This window comes from Canis aureus, chromosome 10 (genome assembly GCF_053574225.1).
Source record: "Canis aureus isolate CA01 chromosome 10, VMU_Caureus_v.1.0, whole genome shotgun sequence".
In the NCBI taxonomy this organism is placed as follows: domain Eukaryota; kingdom Metazoa; phylum Chordata; class Mammalia; order Carnivora; family Canidae; genus Canis; species Canis aureus.
The window spans coordinates 54,471,937-54,497,043 of NC_135620.1; the positions used below are offsets into that span (position 1 = coordinate 54,471,937).

The 25,107-nt window shown below is 52.4% G+C and overlaps 1 protein-coding gene across 1 annotated transcript; it reads left to right on the plus strand.

The window, feature by feature from the left end:
• Nucleotides 1-2,845: 2,845 nt before the first annotated feature.
• On the plus strand, nt 2,846-22,578 carry GLIPR2 (GLI pathogenesis related 2). Its single transcript, XM_077912531.1, has 5 exons — nt 2,846-2,957; nt 12,178-12,286; nt 12,617-12,720; nt 14,511-14,588; nt 21,079-22,578. The coding sequence occupies exons 1-5, from the start codon at nt 2,945-2,947 to the stop codon at nt 21,237-21,239; spliced, it is 465 nt and encodes a 154-aa protein (XP_077768657.1). The 5' UTR covers nt 2,846-2,944; the 3' UTR covers nt 21,240-22,578.
• The last annotated feature ends 2,529 nt before the right edge of the window (nt 22,579-25,107 follow it).

The window sequence follows — 25,107 nt, forward strand, 5'->3', positions numbered from 1 at the left end:
ATTTATATTATTGATGCATGAACATGGGAGTCACGGCCAACAGCACTCTCACTCATGCCTGAACAAAGTTTATCTGACACATAAATTTTCTCCGTAAGGCACAACCACAGCCCTCTTGCATTCAGGAGCACTAAACAACTCTTTAGCACTTGACTTGGGGACCATTTTAAACAGGAAAATCACCAAAAGAAAACACAAAAATGGCCCAAACCTGGCAACCTGGCACCACATAGGCAGCAGAAAGGACATTTGTTTACAGTATGAGAGCTGACTCATAGCTTCTCATCATTCAACCTCAGATGGGAACTTGTGTGTTGGGCAACGCAAATTTTTCGATATTTGCACGTATTTTCCAATGACTGACAGCATTGCCAAGTATTGATTTGAGGGTTACAAGTAAATCTTAGCAAGTAGGTGAATTCATAAATACAGAATCCATAAATGAGGATCAACTGTGCTGCTAAACCTTCAAAAGGCACAATATCAGAAATAATAAAGAGTCACTGTTAGACTTTATTCAATTAAAGGACAACAATATTAGCAACCTCGTGCATACAAGTTCCACCCCTTAGGTGAATGAAATACACAAATTTCTAAAAAGATAGAAGTTCCCAAAGCTCACCCAAGAAGAAAAGGACAATCTGAACAGTTCCCTATCTATCAAAAAAGCTGAATTTGTAATTGAAAACTTTCCCTCAAAAAAAAAAAAAAAAAAAGAAAAGAAAAGAAAAAGAAAAAAGAAAAAAAAAGAAAACCTTCCTTCTCCCAAAAAAGAAAAATAAGAACACCTCCATGCCTAGATGGCTTCACCAATGATTTGTAGCAAATATTTAAGAAAGAAATAATACTAATTCTACACAAATTCTCTTCCAGAAAATAGTACAGAGAATCCTTTCCAACTTCTTTTGTAAGGTCAGTGTAGATCCCCAAATCTGAAAAACACATTACAAGAAGAAAAAAAAAAAAAAAAGACATTACAAGAAGAAAAAACTAAATGCAGAGCAAACACGATGGAGCCCCATTTCGGGCTCCAGCTCATTGCAGAGTCAGCTTGAGATACACTCTATCCCTCTCCCTCTGAACAGCACCCCCCACCCATTGCTCTCTAAATAAATAACATCTGTTTTAAAAAATAAAACTTCTAGAAGAAAACAAATATTTTGTTATCTTGGCGTAGGTAAGGAGTTCTTAAATGGGACATAAAACAAAAAAGAAGTCATCACTTGAGTCAAATACTACTTGTGTCCCGGGCTGGGACCAGCTAGGTAGCAGCTCCCTGTCTAACCAGCCCACGGCCCTCGGAAGGGGGCAACTTTGTCACTGCCCTAACCTCACTCAGCACACTGTCCCTTCCACATGCCTACTGCTAAGGCCAGCTCCACAGCCCAAGCATCCCATCCCACACAGACAGACTCCAAAGATGCCACTAAGTTTGGATTTTGTCCTCCCTGCCCCCTCCAACCCCCCCTCATTGCTGTACAAGGTACTGGGAGTGAAACTCAGTGGTCCCTCTCGGCAGGCAGTAAATGGTTCCGCTGTGCTCAGCTGTCTCCACTCATGGCCTTGAAGTTTTTAAGCAATGGACACAGCCTTCTAGAGATTCTAGAAGTGAGATGGAATTCTTCCTACAGGGTGTATTTGGTCATTTCAATGGGGACTTGTTGGCAAAATGGGAGAGGGCACTGAACACAAGGGTTTGGATCTCCACCTAGCACCAAAGCCCCTTCGATTCGGGTTGGGCCCCTGTTTCTAACACTCTACCACAGTTTGAAAGTCTGATGTGGGGGGAGGAAGTAGAGGGCACCCTTGCCCTACTGGACATTTGAAGCCTGTGATGTTGCACATTCTTATGATCAGCAGGTCGGTTCACTTCAAAGCTCCTTTATTGAAAGGTCCTGTCTAAATTTAGCTTCCTGTAATCAGGAGTTACTCTAGGGAGTGACCCAGGTGACCCAGGTCCCCTCTTCATGCAAGTGCACTTCTCACACATGGGTGGGGACATGGCTGAGACCAAGTCGCCCCAGAGCCAGGTGTGTACTGACCACTGCCCCCAATGTCTAGAAACAAAGGGACCCAAAGGCCTTGAGGGATGGATAGGACTCGAATGGGCAGGGACGAGCCAGCACCCAGGCTGAGGGAACAGCCCCAGCAAAGGCAAGAAGAGAAATCTCCGAGCGTGTTTGGGGAACATCAAGAAGTCTAGCTTGACCGCAGTGTGGGACGAAGTCAGGGAGTTGAAGAGACAGGTCTGGAGCCCAACTTCAGGGGTGGGGACATGGCTTGGTTTGCCAGGCCACGAGGGACAGACCCACAGGTCAGAGCAGGGTCAGGGCTGAGCGCTGGACTCTCACCGACTCGCACCAGAGGGTGGGCGTGTCCAGCTGAAAAGAGCGAGAAGCCCTTGGAGCCCAGGGTCACGGGGGTGGGGGGTGGGGGGTGCACTCGGAGCCCGAGATGTTTGTGGGGGTCAGGCCCCCGTGGGGAGAGCCCCGGCCCCCGGAGATGCGGGCTGGAACTGTCTCTCGTCTCTCGCGCCGCGACAGTAAGCCCCAGGTCCTCCGCACCCCCACTCGCGCCCCCACTCCGCACCCCGAGAGGGCAGCCCGGGCCCCCATCCACAGCTGGAGGGCTGGACTGTCGAGGGGGCCCAGCGCCACGCGAGTTCTCCCGAGCCGGGCGAGGAGGCGCGCGGGGCGCGGGGCGTGGGGCGTGGGGCGCCTCCTCCGGGCAGTCGGCGGGGTGGCCCCGGGCGCCGCCGCCTGCGGCTGCCGCTGCCTTATAAGGCGGGGGCCGGGCCGCGCCGGGGGCGGGGGGGGGGGAGGGAGGAGGGGCAGCGGCCGCCCGGCCTCCTGCTCGCGGTCCAGCGGCGCGGGGCGGGCGGGAGAGCGCGGAGAGCGCAGCGAGCGCGGCGGCGGCGGCAGCGGCGGAGCGCGCCGAGCGGGCCATGGGCAAGTCAGGTGAGCCCGCGGGGGCCGGGCCGGGGCGGGGGGCGGGGGGCGGCTCGGGGGTCGGGGCGCCGGCTGCGCGGCGGGGCCAAGCGCCGGGAGGCTCCGCGCCGGCAGTTCCCCGAGCAGCCGGGAAGCCGAGGCGGCCGTCGGGCCCCGGAGCGAGGCAGGGGAGGCGCGACCCGGGGAGGGTGCCCCTGCCGGGGAGCCGGAGGTCGCGTCCCCGAGGGTTTCCAGGCGCTGATGGGATTAGCGCTCCGCGTCCGGCCCAGGCGTGGCTTCGCTTTGTCTCCGGAGCAGAGTTAGAAATGGCAAAAGCCTCCAAACTGTGCCAGCATCTCTTGCTGCAAACCAGCGCCCGGCCAACCCGCCTCAGGACGGCTCTGGGCATCCTTGCCTTCCGTCGTTGTCCCTCCTCGCCGGAGCGCGCCCTCTGTGCCAGGCTAAGTGCCAGGCTCAGTCTGGCTCCCCCGGGTACATGCCGGCGCTCCCCCTGTACGTCTGAGCGGTCGCTGCCCACCCTCACCACCGTGGCCTTCCCGGCGACCTTTCGACAACGCGGACCTGGCCTGTCACTCCCTGACACCTTTCATCGCGTTGTCTGCAGGTGAAAGAGTAGCGCCCCGCGGGGCTCGGGCCCTCTGGGAGTCGGTCCTCAGCCCCGACCTCCCTCCGCTTGCGGCTGTTAGGAGGCCGGCACCCTGCTCCCTCCCCCTGGGTCCCCTCTCCCAGTGCTCACCACCCCCCACTCTGCCTCTCCCACTTCCCTGAAGTTGCAAATCCTCCCCAACCTTCTAGGCTCAACTGGAGCCTGAGAGCCAGTTCCTGATTTCCCTTTCCCCCCAGGAGGGACGCCCCACCCAGTGTCTTGTTTGCTGCAGCCCCCCCCACCCCCACCCCCGCCTCCCCGCCCCAACAGCTGGCTTGGGACACTGACCCAGACTTCCACCCTTTCCCAGACTCCTCACTGCTGGTGGCGGGGGCGTGTCTATCCCCCCACAGTTCCTGCCTCACAGGAGGCTTCAACAGAGTTCAGGAGCCCTGCTTCATGGGGAGGTTGGGGTTGTCATTCTCAGGAGGGCGAGGCTGGGCCCCTCCTTGAATCTCTTCTCCGGATCCAGACTCATGCAGTACTGGTGTTGGGAGTAAGCGGCTTTCCCTGGCCTTCATCCTGACCTGCCGTGACAGGTCTGCCTTTCTCAGCCCTGGCTCTGCTAATCACTGGCTATGTGATCTTGAACAAAGCTCTTTACTTCTCAGTGTCTCAGTTTCCCCATCTGTACAAAGGGTGGGCCATATACTCGCCAGTATGGAAAGGTGATGGAAGGAGTAGTCGGTAGTTCAAGAACAGGATGATAGGCAGGGATGGAGCAAGAGCATGGCAGACGTGAAAAAGCATTTTGACAAGTCAGCTCCTTTCTCTGTACCTTAGGAGAAAATCCACAAATTCTCTAAAGCTACATTTGTATCAGTGGTGTCTGGCTTCTTCCCTAAGAAACAGTTTTCCAGAACTTCTGATACTCTGCTGAATGCCCATTCTTCAATCGGTTCATCCATCTATCCCTCCCTCCCTTCTTCCCTCTTTTCTTCCTCCCTTTCCTCTTTCCCTCGCTGCCCTCCATCCCATCTGTTAGCTGTGTGCCGGCTGCAGACCCACTGCTGTGGAGGCCATGGCCTCTGTCCTCAGCAGTATTCATTTGGATGGTGAAATGAATCATGGAGCTGATTGAGGTGGGGGTGGATAGGCTCCAGTGAGAGGGTGAGAGGTGGGAAGTGATTCAAGCCACCAGGTGGGTGCAGGTGGAGAGTGGTAGGAGATCAGAGGACAGAGAAATCTCTGTCCTCTGCAGAGTGACCATTGAACCTCCTGGAAGGTCTTGGGGATTTGGATTTTACCTTGGGACTTTGGGTGCCATTGAAACACATTGATCTGAAAGCCCAAGTCGTGCCAGGGTAGAGGGTGGATCAGATGGGGAGAGTGGAGGTGAGGGTCAGGGGAGATGACTGCAGTTACTTGGGAGGGAGATGACAGAGGTATATCTAAGGACTGCAAAGGACGAACAGATGGCTTTTGGAGATGGTAGCCAGAAGAGGACTTGGTGACTGACTTCTGGTGAACATGAGGGAAGGGCCAGCAGTGTGAGGCTGGTACAGGTTGGTGGTGACACTTTGTAGGACCAGAGATGCCCAGTCGGGCTGGTTTCAGAGGAGGAGGGCAGTGGCAGAGGTGAGTAAGGACTGATTCAGGCAGGCATCACTCCCATCCCCACCCCCACCACACATACCCAGGGACCTTCCAGAACAGTGATCCAGGCCTATCTCCCTCACAGCCTCATGCACTTTATTTGGCTCTCCAAAGACTATGAACCCCAGGACAGTGTCTGGCTCCCCTTAGAGTCCCCAAGAGAAAGTGGTCTTTCGGGGTGACCCAGGCACCATGGACCTTCAGCACAGCCCCAGCCTTGAAGTTCCAGGCCACCACCCTGGGGTTAGCTGTACCTGCAGTGCCTATAGCACTTACAGATACTTATCCACACAGGGGCTTTATGTGGTTCCAGAAAGACCAGGTAGGAAGCCAACCCCTGCCTCTGCAGGGCCTCAGTTTCCTCATCACAGCATAGGAGCCAATCTCTTTTTAATTTTTAACTTCAGATATATGTCAGAGCTGCCTGGGGTTGGGGGCATTGCTGAAAAAATACTACACAACTGACACTGCTTAAATTCCCGAAGACAGCCCAGTGCTTAGAGATTCCCAGGACCTGCTCCTAGCCCCCGTCTCCCTGCTGGGCTTCAGTCTGCAGCAGGTGTGATGGAGGCAGAGAAGAAAGGCAGTGGCCTCGGACTCCTGTAGAAGTCTCTAGTCCCTAATAATAGTGATTAGCAATTATTAAGCTCCTAGTGTGTGCCTGACTTGAAGCTAGATATTTTATACGTTTTTTACCAACATTGGTAATAGCACTACAGGGCAGGGATTATGAATTTTATAAGTTTATAGAGGTTGAGTATGTTGCCCAAATTCACACATTGACCAGTAAGTGGACAAACTGGGATTTGAACCCAGGTTTCTGACTTCCCAGCTGTATGCTTTCCCCTCTACCACGTGGATCACTTGCCACCTGCTCCCCACCTGCTCCTCACCCCTGGAGGGACCTCTCCACACCCTGCATTTATCTCTAAGAATCTTAGTGTCTCTGCACCCACATCCCCTAGCACCAGAGGAGAGCAGGGCAGAAGGCCTTTAGGGACCAACGAGGCCAGCAATTTCCCAGGAAGCAGGCCTCTCACACCTCTGCTGGGGAGAGGCCAGGTCATCCCCACAGCTCCATTTTCATCTGTTAATTTTATTGAAAAAAAAAAAAAGAAAGAAAAAGGCAGTGGGGAGTGGTTCAAAGAAGGATTTCCTGCTTTAAAGACATTTTGAAAATCACAGATGTCATCCTTCCTTCACACAGTTGGGGAACCAGGACCCAGAGAGCCAGGGACTTGCACAGGCCTGTGGCAGGCCTGAGGGGTCGCAGCATGGGCAGCCACTCCTCAGGCCTGAGCCAGTCCTCTCCCTACCCAGGCTCCTTCAGTCCTTTAAGGCCTCTTGTCTGCCCGCAGAGGGGCAGCCTGGGGCCAGCACTCCCCCGCATCCTTGTTCCCAGCCAGATACGGGGCAGCTCTTCACTGATCATCATTTTTGCCATCAGGAAGAGGAGGATGTGAGGTAGAAAGTGTGCAAGATTTGAGGGAAGGGTGATGGCGAGGGGAGGGACATTCTTGGATCTGACTTTCATGTGTACTCATTGTGTGGCCTTGGGCAATTCACTTGTCCAACTCAAAACCACAGTTTCCTCATCTGTAATGAGAAGGCTCCCATCCTAGTGCTTGCCCGTGGTACTCGTATGGGGGGCCTCCAATCATTTGTCCATGTTCTCACTCACTCTGAAAATGGCCCACCCAGCCCAGGGGTACAGAAAAAAGTCATCAAAGAACTGATTTAAAAAATAAATAGATAAACAAACAAACAAACAAACTGATTTAAATACTATCATCCCTGCTCTCTTTAAAATCTAGGCTTTTTGTTTTTATTTATTTATTTGAGAGAGGTGGGGCAGAGGGAGAGGGAGAAGCGGACTCCCCGCTGAGTGGGGAGCCCAACTTAGGGCTTGATCCCAAGACCCTGAGATCATGACCTGAGCCAAAGGCAGATGCTTAACCAACTGAGCCACCCAGGTGCCCCCTATAATCTAGGCTTTGACAGGGCACTTTCTCCCAAGGCCAGAGGCCAAAGGGTCTCTGCCCAATAGTGATGATATTAATTATAGTTGACATTTAGGAACTGTTCACTGTATTCCAGAACTGTTCTAAAGCACTTACATAGATCAATTCATTTAATTCTCACAACAACCCTGTGAGGTAAAAACTGTTCTTCCCCATTTTCTATGTGGCAGAAATGAGGCACAGAGTGATTAAGCAACTCGTCCAAGGTCATGCAGCTAGTAAAAGGCAGAGCTGGGGTTTACCTCTCGAATTTCCTGGAACCCAGGCGGAAACAGCAGAAGCTACCCAGGCTACCCATTTGGAACTCATGCTTTGTTTTTTAAATCAACTTACACTTTTTCCTCCTAATAAACTAGCAAGACCAATCTTGCCCCAAAGATGGGACCAGGTTGCTTTCCAGCCTCTTGCCACGGGGACAGCATGGGCCTGTTCATGATTTCTACTCTGACCCCTGATGGGCCTCTTTGGTGGGGATTCTGGAGGAGACAGAGGAATGAGTCACACTGGCCCAGGGAGGCCTCTCAGAAGAGGATCAATGCTGAGGGCGGAGTCTGTCCCAGCCGACAGCCCAGAGGGAGGAAGGGCACGACCTGGGTTTTTATCTGGCAGTTAGAAGCCTGGGCCCCAAAGGAGCTTCAGGAGCCCCCATCCATCCCAGTCCAGCACCCCCTCCCCTGGTGGAGACAGCCCAGGACACTGTCCCTCAGCCGCAGGGAGCCAGGCCCAGGCAGCTCCTTCCACCTCCCGGCAGCTTTGACCTGAAGCCCCACAGCTGTCCCCTGGAGCTGCTACTCCCAAGCCCCGGATGTGCATCTGGGTCCCCCCCACCCGTCCCCCCCACACCCCCCCACACACCCCCCCCCGCAGGTCTGTCATAAAGGGCTTGGCATTCAGGAGGCTTTTAAGAAAGTTCTTTTCTCCTCTTCCTTCCTCCCTCTCAGAGATTGGCAGGCCCAACCTCACCGCGCTTCCTCCCCCTCCTCGATTTGGTGACACCTCTGTGTCTTCTATGTGCTTTCCTCTGTCGCCCGGGCTTCAGGAGGGGTGGTATGGGCCTAAAGACAGGGTTTCCCTCTTCGTGGGTCTACTACGCCTGGCCCACTTGTGGGAACTCAGACAGGTTACTTCTCTTCTTGAGCCTCCATTTCCTTATCGGAAAAAAAAAAAAAAAAAAAGAAGGTATAGTAATGGGGGCCCCACAACAGGCAGCATTAAGCAAGTAAGATCATGCCCAGGCCCGGTTGGTCACCCGAAGAAAGGACCTCCTTCGCTCTGGGCAGCCACCCTGGGCCTGTAGGAGTTCTCTGAGCCTCAGTGTACCCTCCTACAAAATAAGGACATTGTCCCTCCCCTCCCCATTGTGGAGGATGGGTGGCTTTTCTTTGACTTTTAATCTATATGTTTATCTGTGTTCTTGGGTTTTTCCTACAGAAGTGAGGTGTGCCTCTTGCTGGTGTGTTCACAGGTGATATCTTGCCTCCCTGAGGCCGAGGCCCACCCCTGAGGAGCCGCCTGGGCGGGGACTGGCCTGAGTTGGCAGGGACTCCTGGGGCCAGCAGAGGTGTGGCTCTCCTTTTCTGGTAGGCTCTCCTACCAGAAAGTCCTCCCAACCCCTTTCAGGAAACTGGCCCTGCTGGCAACAGTGACCAGCTTTGGCTTTTGGGCACCAAGCTTAGATTGGGCACAGGAACTTTCACTTTTGTTTCTTGTCACTTCCCACATCCTGGGAGTGCAGTGACCTAGTTTTTTTTAGCAGCCTTATATGTCCCTCTCTGCCAGAAGGATCGCGGGACCTACAGCACTGCTGGATCCAGTGCAACCTGAGCCCGGCACGCAGGGCTGCCTTTAAACTGGCTTCACCTCAGCTACCTACCCGCTTGCCTGATGTCCCCCTCCTCCCCATAGCCCTGGATCCACCAGCTCCCAGGTCCACCCTGGCTTTTTCTGTGCCCCCTTTGCCTCCTTCTTGCCTCCTCCAAGGAGCCTTCCCCAGTACATTGGTGGTCACTGCCCACGACTTCCCACGCTGCTCAGTCCCATGACTTCCTGTGGTGGCCCACTACGGCCTGCTGGGGACATGGGAACTGGAAGGGACATTAGCGTGGGCCTAGCCAAGCCTGTCCCTCAGATGGGGACCCTCTGCCACCTTGACTGTGTGCACTCACACCTGCCCCTGCACAGACACATACACCTGTTGTGATCCCTCCATCTCCTTAAAGAAGCTATGAACTCCTTGGAAGTCCGAGGTCATCCATTCCCTTGTCTCCTCTCACCCCACCCTGATAGGACTTTATGGGATCTCAGAAATGAAGGGACTTTAAGGTCATCTGACTGGCCTTCAGTGCCTGAATCCTTTAGAGAAGAGTCACTTGCTTGTATTCACCCAGTCTGGAGAGCTCATTACCTTGTGAAGTCACTCTTTCAATTTTTGGAAAGCTTTTTTTTTTTTTTAAAGATTTTATTTGTTTATTCATGAGAGACACACAGAGAGAGGGGCAGAGACACAGGCAGAGGGAGAAGCAGGCTCCATGCAGGAAGCCCGACGTGGGACTCGATCCCGGGTCTCCAGGATCATGCCCTGGGCCGAAGGCAGGTGCTAAACCGCTGAGCCACCTGGGGGTCCCCCAATTTTTGGAAAACTTTGATTGAAAGATCTTTCTTAGACTAAGCCAAAATCTATCATCCTGCCCTTCCCACCCATTGCCCCCAACTTTGCCCTATGGAGACCCAGAGTTCATCAGAGGCCTCTGTGTCTTCCAAAGTCCTATCTCTAGGACGAAAAGATCTAGTACTTGCAAACTTTCCTTATAAAACCCCCATTTCTAGCCCCTTCCCCACCTAGTCACTACTTCTGGACACACTTCAGATGGTCGCCACCTCCCAGACAAGGCGGGGGCCAGGCCCCAGGAAGCTCTGCCGCTGGATACTGGCTCACGCAGGACAAGCAGTGCATTGCCCGCCAGCTGGTGGGTTTCTGGCTGCCACTCTACCTGCTGACTCTTTTGCATATCATCACCAAGAACCCCTCAGGTTCCCACCAGTGGCTATGGCTTACACCTGAGACAGTCTTTTTTTTTTTTTTTTTAAGATTTTATTTATTTATTCATGAGAGACACAGAGAGAGAGAGAGGCAGAGACACAGGCAGAGGGAGAAGCAGGCTCCATGCAGGGAACCTGACGTGGGACTCGATCCAAGGACTCCAGGATCACGCCCTGGGCTGAATGCAGGTGCTAAACCACTGAGCCACCCAGGGATCCCCACCTGAGACAGTCTCTAAGAACCTCTGTGACTCCGTTCCCCAAATACCACATTAACATACTAAACCCCAAATCCTTTTTATTATTGTGATAAAAACCACAGGAGCTAAAATTTACCATCTTAGAGCATACAGTTCAGTAGTGTTATGCATATTCACCTTGTCGTCCAGCAGATCTCCAGAACTTCCCATGTTGAAACTCTGAAACCCTGCCCATTAAACAGTACCTTCCCTTTTCCTCCTCCCTCCCATAAGCCTGAAATCTTTATCTTTCAGGCCAGCAAGGGTTTGGCTCCTCTCTTGGCCGCAAAGACCTGAAGGGTTTGGGTGGCAGCTCCGCCTCTGTCTCGCACACACTCCCATCACCCCTACGTTCACAGTGTTTCCACCACCCCACCCGTTTCTTCATGTTAGCCACAACCTCCCAAATCCAGGGGTTCACTGCCCCCTACCACATTGCTATGACTGGACCTCACTAAGTGCCCTGCTGGGCCCCAGAGTCCTAACTCTTCAGGTGATTGGAACCCTGTTGGGCATCTCAACTGCCACCTACCATGGGCATGGCCTGCAGTCACCTCACCTCTCATGGGCCACATTTAGCCCAGAGCTCCCTGAAGGGGTGCCCTGGGACTTCCTTCTCCTGCATCTCCTCATAGACCCAGTGGGATTTGATTGGAAACCCCAGGAGATATGGGGAAGCTGGCCCAGGGAAGGGAAGAAGACTGATTCCCTCCCTGTCAGTCTCTGGTTCATCTTAGCCTCAGCCTCTGGGATGCAAAGAGCAGAGGATAGGAAAGGTCACTGGTGAATGACCTGTGGTAGGGGAGGGAGTGGCACTTGGTTCACCCTACACTTTGCACCCTCACTGCCCATGGCCAAGCCTCAGGGAGAGGCCCCTGCCAGATGAGACTGGCTCAGTGTGAGGGCCCCCATGGCTCTCAATCATGACCCACCAACTCCCCTCCATTTCACAGAGCAGCATCCCCTAGATTCCTAAGGTTGGTGCTCAGTGCCCTCGCAGTCAGCCTGACTGGCTCCTGCATGGGTGACTTTGGGGCCTCAAATCAGGGGCCACCTTCCCGATCCCCCAGCCCATGGTAGGTTACTTTTCTCCAAGTTTCTCTTGACCTGTGCTCACGTGTACCTTGGCCCTGGCGCTCCCTGTTTGCCAGTATCTGTTTACTAGGCTGTCTTGCTTCTGTTTGTGAGCCCTCTGAGGGCAGGACAAGGTGGCTTTATCTCTGGACCTCTCACCCAACACAGGACCCCGCGTGGAGGAGGCGCTCAGAGAGCAGTGGAACAGATGGGTGGGTGATGGGCGGCTGGCTGCTGCTGAACAGATGATGAATGAAGAGATGGACAGATGAGGAAGGGGTGGGGAGACGGAGGGAGAGTGTGGGACGGAGGGGGTTCCATTTCAGTTCCAAACTGGGGTGACTTCTGTCCGCTGTTGACCTTGCCCCTGCCCTCTTACTCTCTCCCTGCTCTAGCCTCTTTACTGTGTCCTTCCTGAGAGCACGGCCCAGTTGGGCACAGCCTCTCCCTCCTCCTCACCTCATCCCTGGGCCCAGCTGACCCCCTACCCTGCTCCCCTCCACTGCCATATTCTGAGGGTTGAGCTGGGCGTCACTCTGAAGCCTGCCATCATCCCTTTTTTTGGTGGGTCTTTTCTCTGCACTGAGACCTTCTCCATTTTGAAATGATTACAGCTTCCAAGCAGTTTAATAACGAGGTCCTGAAGGCCCACAACGAGTACCGGCAGAAGCATGGCGTCCCCCCACTGAAGCTCTGCAAGAAGCTCAACCGGGAGGCTCAGCAGTGAGTCCCCCAGAGCCCCGGGGTGACTCTGGCCCTTCGTGGGGCTGTTGCTGCAGTCCTGGAGGGGCACTGGGGTAGCTAGAAGGGTGTGGGTTTGGGGGCGCAGAGACAGCCGGGCTTGAATAACCCTTGTGCCACTTCCCACCCTGAGCCTCGGTTTGCTCCTCTGTAAAAGGGGGCTGTTGTGGGGGCTCAGAAGAGATCTGGCGGGACGCTCGTGGTTCCCACACCAGCCCGGGGCAGGGAAGGAGCTCAGGCCGGCAGTTGAGGGCTCGTACTCTGGGGCTTCCCGGGCCGGCCCTCGCTGAGGCAGCGCATGGACTCCGGCAGGTATTCAGAGGCCCTGGCCAGCACGAGGATCCTCAAGCACAGCCCGGAGTCCAGTCGTGGCCAATGCGGAGAGAACCTGGCATGGGCCTCCTACGATCAGACAGGTAGGTCGCTTTCTCAGCCCCCTCCCCTCGGCCGAGCCAGGCCCGGGGCATCTTCCATTCTGGCCCCGCTGGCCCCAGCACCCTCCTCAGTGCAGCTCTAGTGCGTAGGCCCAGGAAGGGAAAGAACCCCGGAGCTCTCTGTGTGTGCTCCCCGGGGCTGGCGGCAGTTCGCCACAGTGTCCCCGATGGCTGGCTCAGGGCCAGGCCTGCGCTGGGTGCCAGGGACACAGAGATGAGTCAGATTGCCCGGCCCTCCCCTTTCGAAGAGCTCCCAGCTGAGGAGTGGGGGCGGGGGAGACACATCATTTCTGGTTCCCTTTCTGTGCAGTTTCAGTCTGATCCTGGGGCCTCTGGAGTATGGCCAGCTACGGTTTTCCTTTCTTCACATTTTGCTTTCTTTTTTAAAAGTGTGGGTGTATTAACTTATCATCAGAAAAATGCAATTGAGTTTTTTCCGTGTTAGAAAAAAAGAAAGTGAGAGACCATCAATCCCTCCATCCAAGGTCGCAGCCTAGAGTGGTGATCCCGCCACACTGACCAAACATTCTCGAGCTTCCTGGCTCTGGCCGTGCTGTCGTGGCTTTTTAGGAAAAAAGCTGGAGAGAGCTACTTTGCCCTCTGAAGTCTTCTCCAGACCCCAGCGGGAGGATGACTATTCCCTCCCTGCTGGGCCTGACATTCCTGGGGGTTCCCTGGGGAGTGCCTGCAGGCCTGCAGGAGGAGTGTGCCGGCGTGCGCATGCTCCTGAGGAAGGGGGGGAACCCCCACCCCCGCCTGCGGCCTCCTTTCCCTGCCACGCTTGGGCCTGGGGGAAGCAGGCTCCCTGCAGGGGTGGGAACAGGGGGAGCAGGTTCCCTGCAGGGGTGGGAACAGGCAGGCAGTGGCAGTGATGGGCCCCAGCCTCGCATTGGCTCCCTCCGTGGAGCCCTGGGCCAGTCGCCACCCTCTGTGGCCCCGGTTTCCCCCACCTCTGTCCCCGCAGGCTCTTTAACCCCCCCCGGGCTGCACGTTGGGATCTTTTGCAGCGCTTTTACAAAAGACCAAGGCCTGGGACCCTCCTCCAGAACACTGATAGGTCTGTGGCAGGCCCCAGGCCTCAGCCACGTTTCAGTGCTCCCCAGGTGAGGCCCACAGCGGGAAGCAACAGCTTGCAGGAATTTGTTAGAAATGCAGACTTGGACCTGGGAAGTCAGAATCTGAATTTTAACCTGCACCCCAGGTGATTTATGTACATATCAAAGTTAAGAGCAAGACTTCCTGCTGTGGCCTTAAGGTCCACAGCTCCCAGGGAAGTGCTGTGGGTTTTCTCCTAGCAGCACTAGCTGGGCCTGCGGATGTTCCCAGTGGGGACCCCTCTGCCTGCCGTGGAGACCCTGGCCCACCAGCCCGATTGCCTTTCCTCCTGTGGATGTTTCAGGAGATAGACTCGGGGTGGGATGAGGGCGGAGTCTCTGGAATACCCAGAGCATCATTAGAAGCTCTTGGAGAACATTGCATTCAACCCGTGTACAGAGGCCCAAGAAGGGAAGGCCTTGCCCAGGATTACAGAGCAAGTTAGTGGCAGGGCAGGTGCCCCAACCCCAGCCCGGGTCCCTTCCTGATCCCCAACAAGACTCTCTCTTCAGCCTGGATACGCTCCTGGGCAGGAGATCCTGTTTCAGCTCGCTGGTGCTTTACCAGACATCTAACTGTAGGGTGGGTGGTTTAGGGTTAATGGGAGAAGGCGGAAGGAGTAGTGAGTGGGTTGCTGATTTTGCTGCTGAGATTGAAACACTGTCTTTTCCATACAGGAAAGGAGGTGGCTGATAGATGGTACAGTGAAATCAAGAACTACAACTTCCAGCAGCCTGGCTTCACCTCTGGGACTGGTGAGTGATGGGGTCACCCAAGTGGCCTGGGCCTGGCCACGGCTGCAGTTTGGGTGTCTGACTTTGGAAAGGAACTAACCCTCTGAAAATTCCCTCCTGTTTTGCCTCTTCTGTATTTCTGTGGTTTCGATTTTGCCCAAAGGGCAATGCTCTCTTTCCCCATCACTTCACACACACATACACACACGCAAGCACGCATGCGTGCACACACGCTTCTCCATCTGAGAAACCCCTGAGCCATGGATTCCTTCCCCACCAGCTCCAAGTTCTCCAGGTGACTGGTGCGTGTCGCAAGGAGGCTGTAGACTTTAAAAGTTCCGGAATGCCTCCTCCCAGAAGCAGTGCTATAACCGGTCATCCTACTGCCCGTCTTGTTCCCCTCCAGTCCAGCCTGCTCCAGCAGCCAGAAGGTTCTAAGGCCTCTCTTCAGGAAAAGGGCCACACTGCTCACTCTCTCCTCCTGGTCCTAACTCCCTCCTCACTCCTACCCCTGCCTCCTTCCAAAGTGCTCCCCACTCGACAGCCTCCCAGGCATCCCCCCCTTCACCTTTTCTCTCCAGCTTGGAATGCAGACCCCCTGGATCTGCTCTCAGCTCCAGCCCTATTAGTTGCGTGAACTTGGGTTGACTCGCTGTCCCAGAGGGAGAGGGACAGCGCGGTAGGGGACCGTCTGAGAGCTAGTGTGCGCCCACCCAGCTTTTCTGTGAGGCTTCCAGGGTGAGGGGTAACCGAGGGCTGCGCTCCCTCCGGGCCCTCAGCGGCTTCCTCACCGCCGACTCAGAGCGTGGCCGCCCGGGATGGGTTACAAGGCCTGGGAGTTCCTCTGAGGGAAAACCGAAAAGGGGATTCTCTCTGCCCGGGCCCAGCCCTCGACCCTACCCCTCCCACCCGTGGGTGGAGCCACTGTGGCCTCTCACCCTCTGGAGTCTTCTTCCAAAGCAGGAAATGACACGTTCTGTTCTCTTCTCGGTGCCAGTCACCGTTTCCTGTGGTTTACTGCTCACCCCTTTGGGGCAGGGGTTCTTGCATCAGTGTGGGCAGGACGGTAGGGCAGAGGTGCAGCAGCTGCTGGGGCCATTTCTCCTCTGAGCAACCAGGGCCGGGCTTAAGGAAGCTGCTCTCAGGGCCCTAAGTGGGAATTGATGGTTCTGTGGCAATTAAATTCGAGGACTGAGGGAGGGAACAGTAACAACCTCCTCGTGGTGATTAAGGATGTGTACACAGAACCTGTCTTCTTTTTCATAAAGTTCAGTGCCCAGAAGACGTTTTATTTCATAGCATCTGGATTTGCTTTTCCCATGAGCAAGACTCACGAGCAATTGGACATGTGTCAGAGCAAGTTATTAGCGTTGCTCATGTGTGCGTGCCACTCGACAATTAGAAAGTGCCTCCGCGTTCACGGCCACGTAAGCCTCACAACACCATTTGTAGGTGGGGCTTTGCTCTACCCATTTTGCAGAGGAGGAAACTGAGGTCCAGAGAGAAGAGACTTCTTTTAGATCTCCTATTCTCAATCGAATACTTTTTCCATGGCTCCTGCCCCAAGGTGGGAATCTCACAAGTGTCCGAGCTGGGAATGGGCTTTCCATGATCACTGACCACCAACCCGTTGCCCCAGATCTCTCACCCCTAAAGAGGAAAACCCCCTCAGAGCAACTAGCCCCTAGGCTGTCCCAAGTGTCAGGAGGCAGTGCCTGGGGACAGACAGAGCCTGATCCTAAAATAAGAGCACAGCTTTGAGTGGTGCTATTCTCAGAGATTGTAAGACACTTAAAGATCCTCAGACCCATTCCCCATGCCTCAACCTCCCCCAGAGCTGCTTCTCGCTGCACCGTTGTGTGGAGATTCCTTGACCTGAGTCCATGTTGTAGGGAAAGAGCCTTTGAAATATCCTGTAATCTCTCCCCACCCACACTGGGTCAGCATCTTGTGATGAAGGGCCCAGTTCTGTGCTATGTGCTGAGCGGAGAGAAGCAGTTTCTTGCAATTCCTTTGATATACTCTTTTTTAATGAGTAGGTTGGTTTGTTTACTTATTCTGAGTAAATAACACTTTTACATGACATGAAATCTGCAAATTGTATAAGGTAAAAAGTCTTCCTTCCATTCCTGGTCTCTAGCACTTTCTCTTCCGACCACTGATACCCGTTCTTATGTACCATTCTAGAGTTGTCCTAATCTTATACCAGCATTATGTTCTCTTTTCCCCTTCTTTATACCCTGGTGTATGATCTATTTTGCACTTGCTTTCTTCACACAGCAGATTGTTAGAGATTGTTCCATATTAATACAAAAAGAGCTTTGTCATTCTTACTGTTGCACATTATCATCCTCTTGCAAGAATACACTGTAACTTATTTTTGTTTTTTGTAACTTATTTAATGTGTTTTTCAACTGTACATTCTAGAAGTTTGGGTCCATCACAGTAAAGAAGATGTGATCCCTTAGGGCAAAAAAAAGGAAGAAGAATCGGTTAGTGATTTAGTTAGAAACCACTGCGTAGCTGATGGTTGCTAAGGAAGTCGTGTCCTTTAGCTCATCTCTAAATACCCATACTTAATTATCTCTGTGGACGGAAACCTCCCTGGCCAGAGGGAAAATCACTTAGTCTCATCTGTTTGGAAAAGGCTTCCACAGGCATGCATGCTGCCGATGTTCACGTTGTGTTTGTGATCGTTTTCTTAGCAACCAGTGGATAAATGGCAGTTCTTCCTTGTCTGGGCAACAGAGAGAGTGGGCGGACAATAGCCAAAGCATGGGGTTCTCTTGAGAGAAAAGGCTTGTGTGAAAAAGGGCTTGAGCCTGAGTGAAAAGAGAGGCTGTGGAAGTGGTGACACCTGGCAAAGCAGCTGAAAGCCTGGAGCTGGGACACGAAGGTAGGAGGACCAAGGGTGAATCGGCAAGAAGTGTTTCTCTTCTATTTTGAGGTGAACAGCAGAGTTTATGGGCAGTGGTTAATACAAGCTGCAGGATAAGTGATATAAAGAAGCATAATTGAAAAAAAAAATTAAAAAAAAAAAAAGAAGCATAATTGTACCTGGGGTTTGTTTTCCTTTGGTTCTTGCTTTGGTTTTATCACAGCAACTCTACTGATGAGTATTTATGTCTTGTTATTATTGTAAATGATTTGGTAACTTCAAATCTTCTATGGCTATAGATAAATACAGTATTGCCTAAATTTAAAACTTCTGAAAATGGAGTTCATCTGTAGGGCAAAATACACAACTTGATCAATGAATGTTTATTCAGTCCTTACCATATGTGAGACGCAATGGAGGATATATCACCTGAAGGGTTGTGAGAGTGTGGATACCAGCCTTTCTTTCCTTCTTTCTTTCTTTCATTTCATGGTAAAGCATATTTACCATAAAATTAACCATTTAAACGGACACAGTTGAGTGAGATTAATTACATTCACAATGTTGTACAATCATGGCCCTGTCCATTTCCAGAATTTTTCAGTCATCTCAAATTGAACCCATTAAACAATCATTCCTGTCCCTCCTTCCCCACCTCCCCATCCCTACGCTCTGGTGACCACTATTCTACTTCCTGTGTCTATGAGTTGGGTGATTCTAGGTGTCCAATGTAAGTGGAGTCATATATTTGTCCTTTTGTCTAGCTTGTTTCACTTAGCATAATGTCCTCAAGGTTCATCCTCAAGGTAGAATGTATCGAATTTCATTCCTGTTTAAGGCTGAATAATGTTTTACTATATGTGTATGTATAACATTTTGTTTATCCATTCATCCATTGGTGGACATTTTGTTTTTTTTTTCACCTTTTGGCTATTGTAAATAACGCTGCTGTAAACATTGGTGTACAAATATCTGAGTCCCTGCTTTCAGTTCTTTTGAGTTTATACCTGGATGTGGAATTACTGGATGAGATGGTAATTCTCTATTTTATTTTTTAAGGAACCACCATACTGTCTTTCACAGTAGTTGTGCCATTTCACATTCTCCCCCAGAAATGCACATCCTCACCAATACTTATTTTCTTCTTTAAAAAAAAAAAAAAAAATCCACCCAAATGGGTGTAAAATGGTTACCCTCTTTCTTTCTTACCCTATGGGAAACTTAGCCACTCTGATCACAATTATCCTCCTTTCCTCTGTCTCTTCCATTCTTCATCAGATATTTATTGAGTATCTACTATCTGCCAAGCTCAGTGTTAAACACTGGGGATATTGTGGTCAATAAAGACAGGTGAGGGGGCACCTGGGGGGCTCAGTCAGTTAAGAGGCTGCCTTGAGCTCCAGTCCTAATCTCAGAGTCCTGAGATTGAGCCCTGTTAGCCTCTCTGCTCAGTGAGGAGTCTGCTTCTCCCTCTCTCTCTCTCTGTGCTCTCTCTCTCTCTCTCACTCTCTCTTTCTCTCAAGTAAATAAATAAAATCTGTAAAAAAAAAATTATAAAATAAAATAAGACGGGTGTGGTGCCTACCCTCAAGGAGGAAATGTAATCTCTCCGGTGTTGCTTTAGCAAATGAATGCCATTCTGCTATGGAAGTCAATATTGACCTGTCAAAAGATCTCTGTAAGTCCTAACCAGTAAAGGTGGGAAGGATAAGCTCCCAACCTCTACTCCTTGGAGACAGAAGGAGTCATTCTGTCATTGAGCAAACATTACGGCAACTCTTGACCCCAAAGTAGAAGGGGAGTTGGAAACCAAGCTATATTAAATCTTGAAGGAAGCAGTGAGTGAGGGTCAGGCAGCCTGAGCAGTGGGACACTGATGCTGAGAACCTTAGTGAACCACAGAAGCGTCCGGAGGGTCAGGCAGTAGCTTGAGAAGAGCTGTTTGGCTCAGAGCAGAGGGAATTGGAGAGGGCTCGAACTTGTCAAGGTTCAAAGAGCACAAAATGTAGAAGGCCTGTGCTTCAGTAAGGGGAGAACCCAAGTCCAAGATGGTGCCTCCATGTGCCTTTTCATTCATTCACACATTCATTCAACAAAGGTTTATTTTACACTTTTCATGTGGAGTCGGCCAGGCTTTGCCAGGGTACTGAGTACATACACTTTGGTGAATAAAACAGTTTGATTCCTGCCCCTGTGAGTCTCATAGCCTAGTGAATGAAGGAACCAAGCAAATGAGCAAGAAACCAAACACACATAACATTGCAAATGGTAAGAATGCCTGTGGGGAAAAACAGGGTGAGATAAGATGATCTTGGGAGGGAGGTGTTCAGGAAATAAGTGATTATGAAAAGCTTCTTTGCACAAGTGACATTCAGTCTGAAGCCTAAGGGATCAGAAGATGTTAGTCATTGGGAGAGCGTTCCACACACTGGCCAATGTGTACAAGTGTTCCATGGTGGGAAATAACCTGACGTATTCAAGGATGGAAAAGAGGCCATTGGGACAAAGCGTTCACTTTCATTCTAGATGCAATTGGAAGCAATTAAAGGATTTGTAAGTGGGCTAGTAAACAGCTATGACTTATGTCTAAAAATGATTACTCTGGCTCCTTTAGAGGAAGTGAATTGGGGGAGGCAAAGGTGGACACTGGAAAACCAGTGAAGGGCTATTCCAGTGGCCCACGTGAGAAACTTTATGGTTGGGACCCAAGTTTGGGGAGTGGATGGACTTAAGACATATTTTAGAGTTAGAGTCTTCAGAATTGAATGATGGGTTGTCCAGGGGGAAATGAGGAAGAAATGAGGAATACAGACCAACCCTAGGGTTGTGTGCAGAGAGGCCATTAAAGGAAGTGGAAGCTAGGAAGAGGAATAAGTCTAGGGGAACCAAAATCAAGAGTGAGGTTTGGATAGGTTAACATTTGAGATGCCTTTGAGCCATCCAAGTGGAAATGTCAAGTTACGTAGTTGTATCTGGAACACAGAGGAGACATCTGGACCAGGGAAATAAATTTGGGAGCCAGGGATAAATGAAATTGCCTAAAGAATGCAGCAAGTAAAGAAAAGCAAGCCCAGGACTGAGCCTTGGATAGTGCAAGGGCCCTCCAACATTTACCAGCAAAATGGAAGAGGAGGAAGAGGCCAAAAGGAGGGCAGCATCATGGAAACCAAAAGGGGAGGGAGTACCTCACAAAGGGGAGGAATTGGCTCTATTAAATGTTCCTGAGATGTCAAGTAAGAGAGAGACAAAAAGTGATCTTTGGATCACATGGAGATCATCGGTGACCCTTGAAGAATACAGTCAGGGGAGGGAGGGAGACAGGTGCGGGGAGGGTGGCATCCTAACTCTTGGGGTCACTCGGCTTGGCTGTGATCTCCAGGAGACCATGAAACCTTTGGGCACTAGCAAATGGTGAGGTGAGGAGCATCTGTGTGGCTGACTGAGAGGACCTGTTGCCTCTGCAAGTCAGGCAGGCAGAGCGTTCTCGGTCTCCTTCCTCTGACCAGTGTGTGTGAAGATCAAACTTCCGAAGCCTGACAAGACGGTGCAGGAGTTCGGGAATCCTTTGAACCATCCTTCTCCAGATCCTGCTAACTATCCCATTTCCCTTCCCCCCTGCCTGTGCTCCTCCAGGACACTTCACAGCCATGGTGTGGAAAAACACGAAGAAGATGGGAGTGGGGAAGGCATCTGCCAGCGACGGGTCTTCCTTCGTGGTGGCCCGATACTTCCCAGCCGGGAATGTCGTCAACCAGGGCTTCTTTGAAGAAAATGTCCTGCCTCCAAAGAAGTAATTCATTAAATGTAATGGGAAAGTGGTGACTTGACATGGATACGAAGTGCCTAGAACAACAAAAACTCAGCTGTGTGTCTGTCCCTGTGGGTGTATGTGTTTGTGTGTGTGATGCATGTGAGTGTCTCTTGATGCACACACACTTGGATATACAACTCTGTATGAACTTACGCCTCTCAAAGGAATTAGCATATGAAGCCTTTACCCTGTTGGTTACCTAAACCATAATTATTTGGACTTAGGGGGGAAAGAATCAGTTTTAAAACTTTTTTTTTTTTTAAAGCAAACTTCTTTTGTACATTTCTTATAATATTCATCCGTGGTCTTTTTCTATTCCAAATGTTTGTGATGCTTAGAGGTGAAGTTCATTTTATGTGATCTTCATGGACTGTAATCTACTTTTGGTAGATATTTAAGAATATTAAACTCTCATCTAAATGTAACGTAAAACAGCTTTAAACACGTAAATATAAAGCAGCTTCCATTGGAAACAGGGGACAGGCAGGAACTCCATTGCACAGAATTATTGAGATTTCTCAGTAGTAAGACATGATGTCATCTGCATGCCTCCTGGAATTCTCTAATGGAAATGCCAAAGAACAAATGGAGAGAAAAGTCTCACTTCCTTGCATTTTCTACCTTTAAATAGCAATGTACCACTACTACCACCATCCTCGCTTCCCTCCCACCTTCTTAAAATCCTCTGGCATGTCAGAGCGCAGCGTGTGCCTCCTGGTCTCTGGGGCCACCGGTCAGGCCTGGACGTCACCCCTCCCCCCACCTCCACTAGTGGCCCAGGGCCTGTTCTGGGAGAAAGCCCCTCACACTGCCTGGGCTCTTGGCCAAGCGGCCAAACAGATGAAGTCAGTGAGTGTGGGGGTGAGTGTGAGCTCACCAGGGCCCCCAGAGGAAGCCCTCGGGCCTCTTCCCTCCCCTCGCACCAGGGCGGGAGCCCAGGCCTGTTGCCGGCAGCTGTGCTTGCAGCTGTGCTGTTGCTCCCTCCAGGAATGTGGGACAGGCCCAAATGTTCCAGGGAGATATCCCATGTGGGTGGGGGCTTAGCGTCGCCAATTTGGTTGTATGTTTGGCCTCCAACTATACAAAGTTCCCCCTGAATAACGATTGCACAGGGTCCATGTGGGAGGAACCCCAGTGCCAAGCTGGGTGTCCTGAAAGCCCGGCCCCTCCAAGTGTTAAGACAGCAAGGGGGGGAGTTAGGAGGCTGCCACCTCGGGAGACATGCTTCTGTGCTGCACTGTGAACACAGCCTCGTGCTGTGCCCTTCTTCTCACCCAGGGATACTGACTAAGACAACAATAAAATCTTTTTCTTTTGTGTAATATCTTCCATGTCATTCATGCCCGGTTTTTAATCGGTGACCAAGATAATCATAACCCTCAGTTCCTGTCTTAGGTAACTCAAGCCTCTGAGTACTTCCAACCTCTCCCCCATATTTTGTGTCCCTTTGGCAGCTGTGTTTTGATCCATGTGACCTACCCTTGCACGGCCAATTGGACTAAAGTGGACATGTGAGCCAAGAGCAGCCAATCCCTGGGTTGGCCATGGACCACAAGTCTGAGCTAAGAAATGAGGAGAGAATTTGTCAGTGGAACTAAAAAATTTAGGATGCCATGAGTTTGAATTAGGGCCACAGCAAAACTATATGCAAGACAAGTTGCCAGTTGAAAATATATGGAAGTGGGATCCCTGGATGGCTCAGCGGTTTGGCGCCTGCCTTTAGCCCAGGGCCTGATCCTGGAGACCCGGGATCGAGTCCCACATCAGGCTCCCTGCATGGAGCCTGCTTCTCCCTCTGCCTGTGTCTCTGCCTCTCTCTCTCTCTCTCTCTGTCTCTCTCTGTCTCTCATGAATAAATAAATAAAATCTTTAAAAACATTAAAAAAAAAAAGAAAATATATGGAAGTGAGAAAGACAGTTGTTAGCGGTACAAAAGAGATGGAGTTCCTGAGCTTTCTAGCTCCAGGCCAAATCTGTGTATTGTTAAGATATATCCCTCATCTTTAGGGCTTCCCGGCAAAGTGATGTGTCAACTGATGTTCCCTATAAAGCTAGAATATTAGGGTCCCCTCCCCAAGGAAGCCACAAATCCTGAGCTGGGCAGGAAGCTGAGGGTGGGTGGAATAAAGAGACTGGGCTGAGGCCACACCCGGGCAGCCTCCATGAGCAACGGGGACTGAGTGACCAGTCAGTGAACTTCCTGGTGGCTCCTAGGGATACCTTCCACCCAACACACATGCATAACCAGGTGGTGGTCACTGGCCTACAGCCAGGCTCTTGAGTGTCTGGCATCTGTTTCCTCAGTTGGCTAGAGAAAGAAAAAAGCTGACCAAAAGAGCTTTCTAGGCTGAAGAAAAGCCAGGCAACAAAGCTGGCTGAGCAGGTGGGCACTAATTTCACTTCTTTAAGGGATTTCTTCAAGACAGCGACTCCAACAATTCTATAAAAGCAGAGGGCAAGCCAGATTGCTAGCTGTCCTTTGTAGCTGCAGGACAGAGGAAGGAGCCAGGAACCTGGCTCCAAGCTCTAGCCACCCCCCACTCTCAGAATTGGGTGCCCTTCCCCACTCTGGGCTGCAGTCCGTCCAACTGCACAAGGTCTGGCACATGTAGTTAAGTCTACTGGATCTTCTCAGGCCCATGACACCCTATGCCCAGCTTTCTTAACTGGAGAGACCTTCCTGCCCTGGTGTTCTGGCCCTTGAAACAAAAGCAAGGGGGCACAGCCACCTCCTCCACCAAAGTGCTCCCGGGTGTGGTGGCAAAGGGGCAGATACAACAGGCCTGACCCCACCCAGCCTCTAGTCTTGGTTGAAATGCCCCAGGAGGTGAGGCCCGCCAACCCTCACCAGGGCAGGCCTAGATGCCAGGGGGAGTGAAAAGGTGTCTGGAGTCAACACCAAGAGGTCTCACCTGCACCCAGATCGCTGCCACCTCTCCCGAGATCAGGGCTGGCAAAGCCTTTAGAGCTCAGTTATCCTCAAGTGGAGACAACAGAGGACACCCGCCCCCCAACCATACAGCGAGTCTGTGGTGGAGAGGCTGACGTTTAACAAGCCTCCTTTTCATGGGGAAAACAAGTTTTCAGCCTTGTGCAGAGAGATGTCAAGACACTGAGTGCCTCGGTACCGTTCAGGTGTCAAGGGGAACAGCCTCAGCAGCCAAACGTAAGTACTTTTAAATAGTTTTCAAGTTGCTAAATCCCCAAAGAAAAAGCCGGGTCTGCAACGGAAGAAGGCGGCAGGGAGACGTGAATGCTAACTTGACCAGGCGGGGAGGGAAAGGGGGAGGCTGCAGGGGCCACCCTCCCTAGAAGGGGCGCCGAGGAAGGCTAAGGGTCAGGAGCGGGGTCGGGGCCCCGGTGCTCTCCTGCCGTCTGGCCAGCGCCGCGAGCCCTTGCCGGGGGCGCCCCGAGGCGGGGCCGCGGTGGGGCCCGGCTCCTCCCCTCCCCGCCGAAGCCGGCCGCGTCCGGGGGAGCTCCGGGGACCCTTGGCCCTTCCTCGGCCCCGCGGGCACTCGCGGAGCCCACGCGCGCCCCGGGGCGGCGGAGCCTGCGGGCCCCCAGGGGTGACGCCCCAGCTCCTCTCCCGGGCTCGGCCCCGGCCGGTGCAGCCGCGCGGGCGGCCTTGCGGGGAACGTGGGCGGCGCTGCCGCGGGCGGGCCTGTCGCCGCGGGGGGCGGGCGCGGGGGCGGGCGCGGGGGCCCGCGGGGAGCGGCCGCGGCGGAGCGGGGAGCGGGGAGCGGGCAGCGGGCGGCGGGCGGGGACTCGCGGCCGGAGGCGGCCCTCCAGCTCCCCCGCGTGGCCGGACGAGGCTCGCGGAGCCGCCCGAAGGGGCGCGGGATTCCAGCCGA